Here is a 12,835-nt window from a genome sequence, read left to right on the forward strand (position 1 = left end):
ACTGCAAAGCTGCCGAGAAATCTTTTAACTTCTCTTCCCCTATAAAACTCTCCTGATCCCACCCTGTTTGCAGCAACAAACAGGCACAGACTCCTCATCCTAACTCACATGACCCATCCCAAACCCTCACTGTGGAAGAGGAAATTGTCACCTAATTCTGATTAAACAAGAAAAAGCAAAGCAACCCCCCCAAAACCATCAAAACCTGATAAATTCTTCCAGCTTAACACGCTTGGGGAAAAGGTAAAAATCAGGAGACATTATGGAATATTTCCCAAAGCTCTGTGTCCTGGAGTCTTGGCTTTTTACCAGCAATCTCCAAAGCCAACACCAACCTGAATTTACACAAGTCAACAGAAACTAACATGACACACCCTTGTCTTCTCCTCTCACTCACCCTCCTTTGGGTTGTTTTTTTTCCCTAAATAAAAGAGGTCAATCATTTGAAGATTTGTTTACTTGTAGCCCATAATAACAACTGTCATTCATATGAAAACAGCCCTTCCTTAAAAGGGGCTGGAATGGATCATCCTTTGCTAGTGCTTGTACTTCATACTGGAGTAGAAAGTCAGAACAACTAAACCCTTAGACAAAGGATGGCAAGAAAATAGTTACTGTATTTACAAAGATAACAGATCAAATGTATCAGTTACATTCTTCCTCTAACAATAAATGTCTAAGCTTGTACTTCCACAGCACCTTTTAGTGAAGGGCTGCCAGTGCTTTTTAAGAAGGACTAAACACCTGTGAGGCTCTTACCTGGGTTTCTCAGTAAGGAACAGTATCTTGTTTCATGTTGCAATGGCTCAGGAAAATAGAAACTCATATCTCAGAAAATAAACTGATCTTCTGGAGATGGTTTATTTGGCCTGTCACCCTCTTCCATCACAGTCTTGCACAGTGGAGCAGCAGCAGTGGCAGCAGGGATGCTGAAGTGACTTGTACAGGGGGCTGTGCCAGAACTTTCCCTGCTGGAGCTGCTGCACACTCTGGGGTGGGAGGGGTGGCTGCTGGACAGCCACAGGCATGACTGCAGTTATCCCAAAACTCACTCCAGTTCCTAGTTGAGGATATGAATTTTTCACCCTACCAGGGCTAACACTTTCTAATAATCAAAAACCAGGATTCCTCAAATGTGATCTGCAACACTAACCTCACTTTTATTCTTCCTGTGTCTTAAACTCCATTTTAAGCACTGACACAAAGCTGGGAGCCACTTTCCAGCTGCAACCACCAATACAGGAGAGCAGTGACTGTCCCAGCAAGATTCCCATGCTGTGCAAGGCAGTCTCTCCCTTCTCGGAGCCACTGCATCTCCCACATCCCAGGCACAAATAATGCTCCAGGGTGGGGAGCTTTAGGCAGCCAGCAGCTGATTGGTGCTTAGAGAAGGGCCCTTCCTTGCACTTTAAAGATTCTTTTGGGAAAGAAAACAAAATGCATGAAGAAATTGCCTGTGTAAGTTGTTCCAGAGGGTCATGGAAGACCCATGTCCCATCAGATGTTCTCTTCAGCATCAGAACTTGTAACAAATTCCCACTTCTAACCCTCCAAGAGCATTTCTCCTCTCTGCAGGGAAGAACTAAATTTGCTCTCACAATCACTTGCATAGCTACTGGGATTCATAAGCCATTCCTTCTACATTACTGCTTCCAAAGAAAACTCACAGCTAGATCTAATTTTGTTTCCTAACAGGCAGTCTGCTTTATGGCACAGCTTTTGTACCACCTTACTTATCACACAAAGCAATTCATCCTGCAGAACCTGCCTTAACCTCCCTTCCCCTGCTGCAGGGATTCCTCTCCAGAACCACCTGGCAGGGCACAGCTAAGGACACATTCCCAGAGTGCTTGGGAACAAATGCCATCTGCAGGGGACACTTACTATAAATGTCTGACTTCACCCCACTCAATGCATGGTCTTGTACAGTGCCAGTGCCAGAGCCATGGTGGATCTGATGTTTGAACCATCCAGCAAACCAGGATCCTGTCCTTTCTTGCAATTAGCTGTTGTGACTGAAAAAGTTGAACCCCCCCGCTTCAGAATAAGCAGCTCAGTCTCAACTAGACCTCTCAGTCTCCTACCTTGCCCAAAGCACTGCAACAGGGATGTAAATGATTGTAAACAGCAGTGGCTTTCCTGTTGGCTTTTCATCTCTTACTCTGCAGCCTGTACCAATCTATGACTTGGATTTGCATCAAATTAGCAGGCCTGTTTTTGGGATTTCTTTACTCAACTCCTCAAATTGTGGTATATTACTGAAGGCCTACAAAAAATACTATTTTTTCATTTTTCTCAAGAAAAAAACGCACAAACCTAGATACTACTCTGTGTTTCAACCCTAAAAAAATTTAAGTAGCTTGATAAACACCTACATGAGTTCTCCATGTCTGTCCTTCCACAGCACTGGATTTCCAATCCCCAGCAAAACCCCCTCACAACTTGCTATTCTACTGGTTCCTTTTGCTTCTTAACAAAAGTGACTTTTCACAAAAAGACAGTTTAGAAGCTTCTTGGTAACAGCACAGGACAATCTCAGTTTTGGCAGGTGTGACAAAAACTCCAGCACTTTGGTGGCCCTCATTCATGTACAGAGCCTAAAGCCAAAGCAAGAGGATTTCTCTGAGGCATAAAGTCAGGTATGTTGGATTCTGTTAAATTCTCTAAAGTATTTTCACATATTTTGTTCAGCATGTAGGAACTTCTTTAGGTGTGTTAAATCATCCTAATAGATAAGTCTTCAAAAACACCTGAGGCAGCTGTGACAGAGCCAGCAGCAGCTGTGACTAATTGCAGGAATTCAGCTACAACACAGAACTTAAAACTGCTTCCATTTTCTAAATATAAAAAGCTGATAAACTGTGCTCCCTACTAATCACAAGGTTTCTGTCTTACTGATTGCAGACAGCACTTGAGCAGTTTTAGAGTCCAAGAGCACTGCAGGACTAGAAAGTTAAAACAACTGATAAACCCCCTCTTCCTGTCCCCAGATACCAATCATTAGAGTCAGAAAAACAAAGCAGCAAATTCTTCAACTGATATGATCAACCCTTATTAGAGCTGTATAAAAAAAATTAAAACCAGATGGTGTCTGCATATTTAAAGAATACCCAGTAGATTTTCTTTTGAACAACAAGTTACTTCAAATTGTTTCAGAAACTTCAGTAAGGTGGTTTTTACCTGGAAGTCCTGTGATATTTCAGCTGTGGGAGGTGGTGGATACTCTTCACATACAGCAAGGCTCCGAACTAACTTTAACTTTGTGTTTGACTGAAGGAAAGTATGTAAAATTAACAACTATGGCTTATAAAAAACTGCAGAAATACACCATAAGCCGTTACTTTTCCATTCATTTTACGTAAAACAAAATGGCTGAAAACAGCATTTTTAATGTTTTCAATAGAATAAATAATTCCTTTAGGATGAAAATACCCAAGCAATTGCAGCTTTTGAAGGCACTACCAGCACAACAGAGCACATCTAATGAAAAGTAAATAAAAGTGTTTGGGAAAAGTGTTTCTCTCCATAACAATAAAAAGCCACTAAAAATATGAAGGCAAATCACAAAAGCAGACGACTAGGCAAGACAAAAACCCAACAGAATAAAACAAAGCTACGATGCCAGAAAATAAAACTAAAGGCACTTTCCACAAAGTGACAAAGCTCCCCCCAGCACGAAGGGCTCCCTCTGCATGCCAACACAGGGCTACCGTACCTTGGAGCGCTTTGCTGCCTGGCCCAAGGGCTGCACTGGCCGCTGGACAACACAACAGAGAAGGGAGGGTTAAACTCGACAGCACAAGAGTGTCAATAAAAGTCTGTACAAGAGAAAGCTGTGACAGTTATCGCCGGCAAAGCTGTGACGGGAACAGCAGGTGCTGCGGGATCAGATTCGGCTCGGCCCTGATTCCTGCCCCGTGTACAACGACGGGTATCGGGGGCTTGTGCAGGAGGAAAGCACGACCCTGGTGCAGCAGAGCCAAGCACTTCACTGGCTCAGACTGCTCACACCTCTGAAACTCTCGTGTCCTAATTTCCTTGGCAACATGACATGGTTTTTATAATATTTTTGTTTCCTATTCCTGAAACCTACCTGGAAAAATGATCATTAGAAGGAAAAACAAGCACTGTCTCTACCAGTGAATGGGTAACAGATGATGCCCTACCACGAGCAGCTTAAAACACATGGGGGGTTTTTCCCTTTCATCTTAGGACCTATAAAACTGTATTTTAAAATGAGCTGCTGGTCATGTTTTTTTCCTTTAATGTCATAACTTACTATGCATTAATATGCTTTTTCTCCTCCCAGAGCCACTTTAAGTAACTTATTATGCATTAATTTGCTCCTTTTTCCTCCCAGAGCCCTTCTTCTATTACTACTCTTCCTAAAAAGGAAAAATTCACCAGATTTTACTACACTATGTGTGATTGAAAGGTACATTTGAGTCAACAAAAGCATTTAACAATGTGTTAACTGCACAGTTAAAACTAACTCAACCCTCTGTGCCAGTGACACAGGAATAGAAGCACTTAAGAGTGGCATCACATAATTTCAGTACTGGTTTCCCTGGAGAACTGTAACTCATGAACAGACAAGCCTTTAACACAACTGGGTTTAGTAAGCACAGGCCTAATATTCGTAAGGAGAAAGTAGCATCGTTAATGCAATTTTATGGGCAATATTTCCTCCTTTCAGAAGGAAACTAAATAGAAGCTCCACTGGAAACCTGCCTGAAGCCAGCCCTCCTCAGGAGAGGCCTGTTAAGTGCTTGAGCCACTTAGCAGGACGTAGAGGTTGCTAAAAAGCACGCCTGGCCTCCAGCAAAGAGCTCTGCACATAAGGCAGAACCGCTTTGTCTCTCATTTTCCCCAAGTCCCAAACGTCTGGTTTGGATGTTGCACCAGCTCAGCTGAGGAGCAGCAGAAGGGGAGCTCTTTTCACTGTGTAACAGCATTTTAAACAGCTGCACTGCAAACTGACTGAACTCAGCAGCAGCTTTTCAAAGGAGGCTTGCTGGGATTTTGAGCAGCAGAGACAGTTCAAAAGCTTCCATACCTGGAACCATTCGGACTTTGAGTTTCGCTGTTTCCATGACTGGAAACATGTAGAGACTTTGTGTTTTTCTGTTACCTGCAAAATACTTTCTTCCTTTCCATCATCCCTGCTGAAAGCATTCCTTGTATCCTGAAGCTGGCACTCTGCACACCCCTGACAAAGTGGCTGTGACACTCTCAGGAACTGGATGGTTCCCAAGCTCCTGTGGGTTTCTGCAGCCTCAATCAGCTTAGGGGCACTCACATCAAGGAAACTCAGAGTCCAACCAGGACTGCCACTGGAGCTCCCCAGATCACTGTCAAGAGGCAGAAGACCCCACACTTGGACAAGTGTCTGTCTTTTGCAAAATTTTGGTAGCTTTGAAGCCAGTATGGAAGTGAAAAGAATATATGGAAGCAAACACTCCAGATCCGCCATCTGAGAGGGCACAAGGGGGAAACCAATTTAGTTCTACAGGGCATCAGCACTTCAAACCAGCCAAACAGAATTTCCAATACTGTTAACCAAAACCTGACACACAAGCTACTACTCACTAATTAGATAAGTCACACATTTCAGTTATTTTTAAGAGTGATTAAAAAAACAGCAGAGAAGAGATTATTGCTGAAAGCAGAAACCATATTGTAATTAAATTCAGTTAAGATCTGTACAAAGCACATAATATCTCTACCTCATAAAGTCTCAGGAATCCACTGCAGCCAAAACTCCAGTTTAATGCCAGATAAAGTGAAGCAAATGCCTCAAAATTTAACTGAGATATTGAAGTGACCTAGTATCAAATCTGAATTCTTCATGAGAATGTTTTAAATGAATGTGGTTTTTGTATTTCAATGACAATAGGACAACTTTGATTGTACATTCCTTAAAGGGTTTTACGCCTGTTGTGTGTCATCTTTTGTTTTGCTTGTGGAATTACAGTTGTGCTTCCAGCCTGGGAAGCCAAGACAACACTGTGAATAATTTTTGAATGAGAGGTGTTTGCAACCTATGGGGAATAATCAACCAAGAAAACACAGGATATTAGGGTAGTAAACCAACTTGAATACCACAGGGCTCAGTGTTATCAGCACCTGACAATTTTTAGGGACTAAACCAACATTAACAACACTGGGGGGGCACTGCAGGAGGGAGATTGTCCCTTGGCTGAAATGACTCAAACTTCATGCACTGGAATAAAGGGCCGGACTGCTGGGACAGCTCACAGAACAGGCTGATGGTGTGAGGTCTGGGCCTGGAAGTACAAACCCCAAAGTCCTGTCACTGCACTCCTAAAACACGAAGATAATGGGGCACAATCCAAGGATTCCTTTCTTGGACAGAGGATGACACCTCTGGGTCAGCATTCTCTGGGGACAACAGGCAGCCAATGCACGTTGGAGCTGTTAATGCACATTTTCTCTCTCTTCAGGCCCATAAATTTTAACTCTGTCCTAATTTCTCTGCATTTACCAAGTTTTGCTCCTACAGAGCATCTTTATATTCCTCCCTTGTGAAAAAGAATTTATAGCTAATTTAGAATATGCAATCCTCGGTGAGTGCAAATTAAGCAATTCCTTTATATTTGCAGCTCTCAAAGACTTTTACTGCCTTGAGAAAACACTGTGTTAATGAAAGCTCTATTTATAGTCATTATGGGCATGATTTCAAGACAGTGTTTAAAAGCAAGTATTCCAAATAATTGCATAATGAAAATAATAATTAGGTTCTTGTCTTTAAAAAGAAAAACCACAAGCACAACTTTTTAGACCAACTATTATGTTACATTTCCAACTGCAAAATAAAAAGGGAATTAAGATAGCATTTACCCAACACATGTAACCATAAAGATCCAGGCTTTCAGTAGCAGTGTTTGCCTACCTTGTTTTTCCTACTGACCTCAGCAGATTATGCATATTAAATGCAAAGCAAAGACGTGGAGCTGTTACACACCTTGCTCCATCAGCACTGTGCTGTCTGAACAAGCTGCACAAAAGCAGGTCAGGCACAAGATGGCAAACTCAGAGGTGTGAAAGGCTTTGTGAAGGAGCTCTGCTCCTGCAGCACCACTTGGGGACATTTCTAAGGACAGGCACACCATGGCAAACCTGAACAAAGGACATTCAGGTTTTCACCTTTCTGCTCAATTGGATCTCAGTTTTAAATGCAGTTAAGGGCTCCATCCTAAGCACCACAGACAGCTTTGCACCACTGAAGGGAAGAACAGTGTGGTCTCTGGTTACTTGCTGCCCTGTATCACTCAGCAGGGACAGCAATTTTCCATGACACACAAGAGCATGACTGATGGAAAAATAGTTTCATCGCTGGACATGGAGGCAGTTCCAAAGTAGAGAACCTACCAGGTCATTTACCTGTTTAAAATTCTTATGTCACATATTTTGGGGACAAAGAAAGGTCAATACTGACAAGACCAAAACAGGGGGGGAGAGGCAAAGAGAGGCCTCACAGAACTCACGCTGTGAAACAGAGACAACCCAAGGTTTGTCCTAGTAGGGGGGGAGAAACTTGCAGAAAGAGATGTCAAGTTGCTGAGTAAAAAAATTAACCAAATGCCCCTAAAGGACAGGGATATCTGTGCAATTAGTGTAAACCAAAAGGAGAATTACACTCACTTAGTACAACACTTGCATTGCCCATCTCACCCAGCAGATGCAACATGCACCAGTCTCCATCCTGTCCAAGGCTTTTATGGTTTAATAAAAGAAATCTTTCTAATAATAACCACAGGGACCATCTTCCAAGATAAATCCAGGAGCTTTAACTGGTTGTCAATACTTCCTGACAAGTTGCCCTTGCAGTGGATGATGTATTGCCTGTCTCACCACCCAGGGACAAAGGCAACACACTTCAGACCCTGTATTCCAGATAATTCTAAATTAGCATGTTGTCCCCTGACCTGGATAGGTTTAACAAGTGGGAGACAACAGTGACTGGTGAACCAAACCCACTCTGATCACAGAAACCACCCCAGTGCTGCCATGCACATTCATGAGTGCCTCTTGTTTCCAGTGCCGTTTAAATGACACTTGACCCTCACTTCAAATATGATGATTCAGAAATCTCTGTATCAATCAAATTGCTCTTGCACTGCTTAAAGAAATTGGAAGTGCTCTAATTAGTTATTGTTCTCATTCACATGGTACTTCCAAGAGCAGTCACTGTGGCAAATTGGTTACTAATGCACAACCCCTCAAAATAAACTGGAATTCGGAAACACAGTTACCCAGTTTCTGAACTGTCACCATCCAGAAACATACCTGAATTCAAACCATGGTAAGTTTAGACAGAAATCAAGTGGTAACTGTACTCAGGATTATTACTGCAGTTTGTCAAGAAGTATAAAACCTACCCTGCTGCTAGGGAGAAGCCAAAACCAAATCCCACACAACTCCCAACCCCAGCCCATTCTTTAATACATTCAATTAGCAAACAGAAGTAAATTCCAAACTGATAATGTTCTCTAACATTTCTCAGCAAACTTTTTGCTCTTTTTCCCACCACCACAGTAACATTTAACCTGCACTTAATGACAAATTGCACGTCTGTGAAATTTCATCAAAGTATTTAATCATCCATTAGTTAAAACCTTGCTGATTGCTCTGCTGTTCCACAAGGATTTTTTACCATGGACCATCCCAAATTTTTGTATTTCAGCACAAAACATGCTTTCAGTGAGAGCTCCTCAAATATATGACATATATATTTGCACTGGCAGCTGCCACAGTACGAGTGACTGAACTTGGACTAGTTTCACTTGTTGCCAAGGGCCTGCTCACATTACCAAGGTTCCACTTTGTAACTGACTGTCTTCCACATCCTCAGCCTCCAAACCCAGTGTTTAATGACACTGCTCAGGCAGCAGGAATGGTCCAGTTCTGCTGGAGGCTCCCGGACACAACACTCAGCAGAACACTAAAGGCAGGAGACAGTGCAGCTCTCTCCATCCAACAGCCTTCAGCAGTTACTCAGTTATTTTGTGTAGGGGACATAATTGTTTCAGCCCTTAATCCTGCACAGACTCCCAACCAAGCAATCAGCCCCCTGCCAAACAAACCCACAGCCCCTGACAGGTTTGTTCCTCTGGACTCTTGACTGGGGGGTTTATTTCTTATTTGCCACTTGGGTCTCACCGAAGTTTCCACACTACAATTTGTTGAATGGGATTTGTTAAATGAGAAAATGTGAATGAGATTTTTCCAAATTACTGAACTGTATGAAAATAAATAAGGCTTAAGTTAATTTTAAGACTCACTAGTAGGATATTGCATTGATTAAAGGAAGTACCAGCTCAGCTATAATGGCACCAGCTTTTCAGTAGCAGTTATTTCTCATGTTACCAGAGAACTATTTCATTTCAAGGATTTATTTTTTCCATAAAATTATCTATTTACACTGATGCCAGCCTTAATAAAGCCAGCAGATATTAAAGTGTAAAACTATTGTTATTGCAGGGTCTACAAGATTTGCTTGGAAGCAATTTAACATACAGATAAAACTTACTTCACTCAGTGGAGCACTGAATTGTTAGTCTTGAACAAAACTACTCCCCAAAGAACCTTTTCCTGAATTCTCAATAACAAGAATTTAATAAGTACTGTCCCGGTTTTGCAACCCACAAGAGTATCCCCCATATCCCAATCAGGATTTTTATCAAAAAACTGTTTGGTGTTAACCCACAGACACAAAATTCGTACAGACAGCTGGGTTTGTAAAACACAAATTTCTATGTTTTCTTTTATAAATCTGGCCTGTTTTCCAGGTTGTGTCAAGAGATTTTCAGCTGCTTTCTTGAACTCCTCCTCCCCTGAGCTGCTCAGAGCCCTCAGGTGGGCAGCCTCAGCCAGGACTGAGATTGTCCCATTGCAGAGAGACCTCTCTCCCAGGACTCTGGAGCATAAACACTGAACTAAACCTCAGAGGTGTCAAATCTGCTGCCACAAACTCCTAAGTCCCCATATCAGTGTGTTCTCCATTAGCACATGGCATGTCCACACCATTTGCCTCACCCTCCTTCTCACTTCCAGTGTGATGCCACGACTTCTTTGCGGGTCCATCTCCCACCTGCAAAGGCCTTTTGCTTGGATGGATCATGGGGGCTGTCTAAGCTTTCCTGCCTACAAGTCACGTGCCAAAGTGGGCAAGCAGTGAGGAATAGAGTAAAGGAGAAGAAATTCTTAAAAATGGCTGTCTCAACTCTGCAGGAGGGGAGAGGAGGCAACAATCATCCCAGCTGCTTCCCCAGCACCAGCCAGGCCTTCCTAACCTGTACCAAAGGCACATCTAAGAGGATCAGGAGAATGGAGAAGCACAGACATGGACTTATTTAACATGATACACTTAGTGAAAAACAAAGTGAAAAGTCCTTACCGGCATATTGTTTTTGTTATCAGGACAATTTTCATCCTTTTCTGCTGGAATCTGCTCCTGACTTCCTGATTTTATAAGGTTTTCAACTGGGTCTGTGTCTTTAAATTCAGCTTCTGAACCCTTCATTGCATCAGTTTCATCTTTTACAGTGAGAATATCAGACATCCTCATTAGAAAAGGTTATTTTAAAATTCTACAAGAAATACGGAACCTTTAGGACAAAGAAAAAGTGGATCATTGAGTAACTTAAAATTAGGCAAAAAATCCCACCCACACCTGAACAGCTCCCCAAAATAAACATGATTTTGCTGCAAAAAGAATCCCCCCTTTGCTATGATACTTTTTCCTGTCTTGTATTACAGGGAGTGATTTCTTTTTAATCACTTTTATTGAGAGGCCTGTAAGAGCCACCTCTGCAAACAAGAGCCAAGAGCCACACTATTGGGTAACACTCAGATTTTTCTTTCTCTATTTTAAAACTAAATACCTGAACACTCAAGTACCCCAAACCCAACTAGGTTCCAACAGAGGCAAGGGAAGATTTTCTCCAAGGAAAAGAGAATTACATACAGATTTATTTTTAAAGAGTTGAAAGTAAAGAGATGAATCATAATTCCCCACATGTGCAAAAAATAATAAATTTCATTAAAACTTTAAAGTTTTATTGTTGCCAGGTATTTCCTGCACTCAAAACTTGTTCAGTTGCTATCTTACCAATTAAATGTAGTGAAACTAGTCTTAATAAAATTAGGCATGCTCTCTCAAAAGCAAAAAAGGACAGATAGGTTTGGTAATTAGAATAATAATAATAACCATTTTCAGCAATTATAATTCATAATAATAATTTTAAATACTCTCTAAAAGACAACTTATTGCTGCAGTTGTAACAGAACCACACCAGATTTTTCCTAGAAAATAAGAAATATCTTGTCCTTACTCAGCTACAGTGCAAGACAGAAACCCAGGAATTTCCCATTAGTAAGAGAAACAAAGAGTAAGACCTGAATGCTTAAAATCATCCATGGGAAACAAATAACAATGAAATGACATTATGGAAAAGTGTCACTGTCTGATTCAGTACCTGGTATGTCCTACAGTTCGGGGATTGTCTCCCACGAATATAACGTAGAATAATCCGAAGTTCCTTTTCACAGTTGTCAACCAGGATGTCAGTTGGAATGAACCATCTGGAATCTGGCAGGAGGAGTCCCATGTCCTTATCCCCAGTGCAGAGTCCTGCACAGAACTGTGTAGTCTCGAATCAGCAGGAACATCCCTTTTGAATGCCTGAAAACCAAGGAAGGAAACACATTACACTTCCAGTGGGTGTGGGAGGGGACAGGGAACGTGATGACACCCAAGAGATTCAACAGCCATTTTAAGGAAGAAAAAACAGAACCACAGAAGAATGAGCATTTGTCCTGCCCATTCCACTTGCCCTATCCAGCAGCAGGAACAGCTTTCCTTGGATTTCCAGACATTACAGAGTTAACCAGCTGTGGTAACAAACATTCAGTTGGCATTCCTGGGGACACTGTTTCTATAAGCAAGCAGGTGTCTTCCCAAAGAGCCTGAAATCTGCATTCCAGCGGCTGTGGGGCAGTAACAGACCAGGAAAGCTCCCAAACCCCTGCCAGTGCCACAGCATTTTCCTCCTTGTTGTAATTAATAATCTGTGAGCACAATACACAACCTGTATTTTGGGCAACTTGAATGACAGAAGACAGTTTTACTTTATTCAACAAAATAATTGCCCTCCAATGAGGATTTAAGTGTTTTAACAAAGCTGGTAATGTTCCATCTTTCCTCTTTTTCATATCTGCCTTTCTGAGCAGTAACCCCACTCCCCACCCCTCCCTGCCAGGGCAGCATTTGAGGTGCAGGCAAGGGCAGACCTCTAATTGCAAAGCAAGGATGGTTCTTCCAGGCAGTCCAGATGCCAATATTAAGATTTATGAAGAAGCTCAGATTAGCCATCTTTACTGCAAGGAGAACTTGAATAGAAATGCTGTTTGATTTTGTTGACTGATACATGATTTGTACTGTATTTAGAGAGGTGTTAAAAAATATTACCAGCTGAAGACAGAAAAAAACCAAAACTCAAACCACTTATGTCCAGTTGCAAAAAGAATATTGGAAAATAAGTGCAATTTAATTGTTATTCCCTACACAAGCCACAAATACAGTAACTGTAATCAGCATCTTGAAGTTTTCTGTTTAACCCCACCAACTCCACTAAGAGCTCCTGTCCCTTGGCACCATCAGCACCCTCAGATGGAACTCATGCTGCAAACACATTGTGTGCCCATGGCAATCCAGAAAAAATATACTTCCTACACCAACCTGACTGCAAATCAGCTTAGAACCTGTTCTGGACAGATTTTTCCCTTGCAGACAGACTGAAGGGTGCAGATC

At 41.9% G+C, this 12,835-nt stretch overlaps 1 protein-coding gene across 10 annotated transcripts in view; it reads right to left on the bottom strand.

Annotated features, from left to right (window-relative positions):
• Positions 1 to 11,592, bottom strand: part of R3HDM1 (R3H domain containing 1) — a 46,844-nt gene extending 35,252 nt beyond the window's left edge. For 8 of the 10 annotated variants that reach the window (XM_071562808.1, XM_071562798.1, XM_071562803.1 and 5 more), the window contains exons 1-4: positions 11,502 to 11,592; positions 10,421 to 10,631; positions 3,716 to 3,757; positions 3,181 to 3,270 (exon numbers count right to left, since the gene is read on the bottom strand). In XM_071562808.1, coding sequence (XP_071418909.1) covers positions 3,181 to 3,270; positions 3,716 to 3,757; positions 10,421 to 10,591 — 303 coding nt within the window. In that variant the 5' untranslated portion in view covers positions 10,592 to 10,631; positions 11,502 to 11,592. The remainder of the gene's footprint in view (positions 1 to 3,180; positions 3,271 to 3,715; positions 3,758 to 10,420; positions 10,632 to 11,501) is intronic. The other 2 variants (XM_071562805.1, XM_071562801.1) reach the window with 1 other exon arrangement.
• Between the last annotated feature and the right edge of the window lie 1,243 nt (positions 11,593 to 12,835).

This window comes from Pithys albifrons, chromosome 8 (assembly GCF_047495875.1).
Source record: "Pithys albifrons albifrons isolate INPA30051 chromosome 8, PitAlb_v1, whole genome shotgun sequence".
NCBI classification, from domain to species: Eukaryota; Metazoa; Chordata; class Aves; order Passeriformes; family Thamnophilidae; genus Pithys; species Pithys albifrons.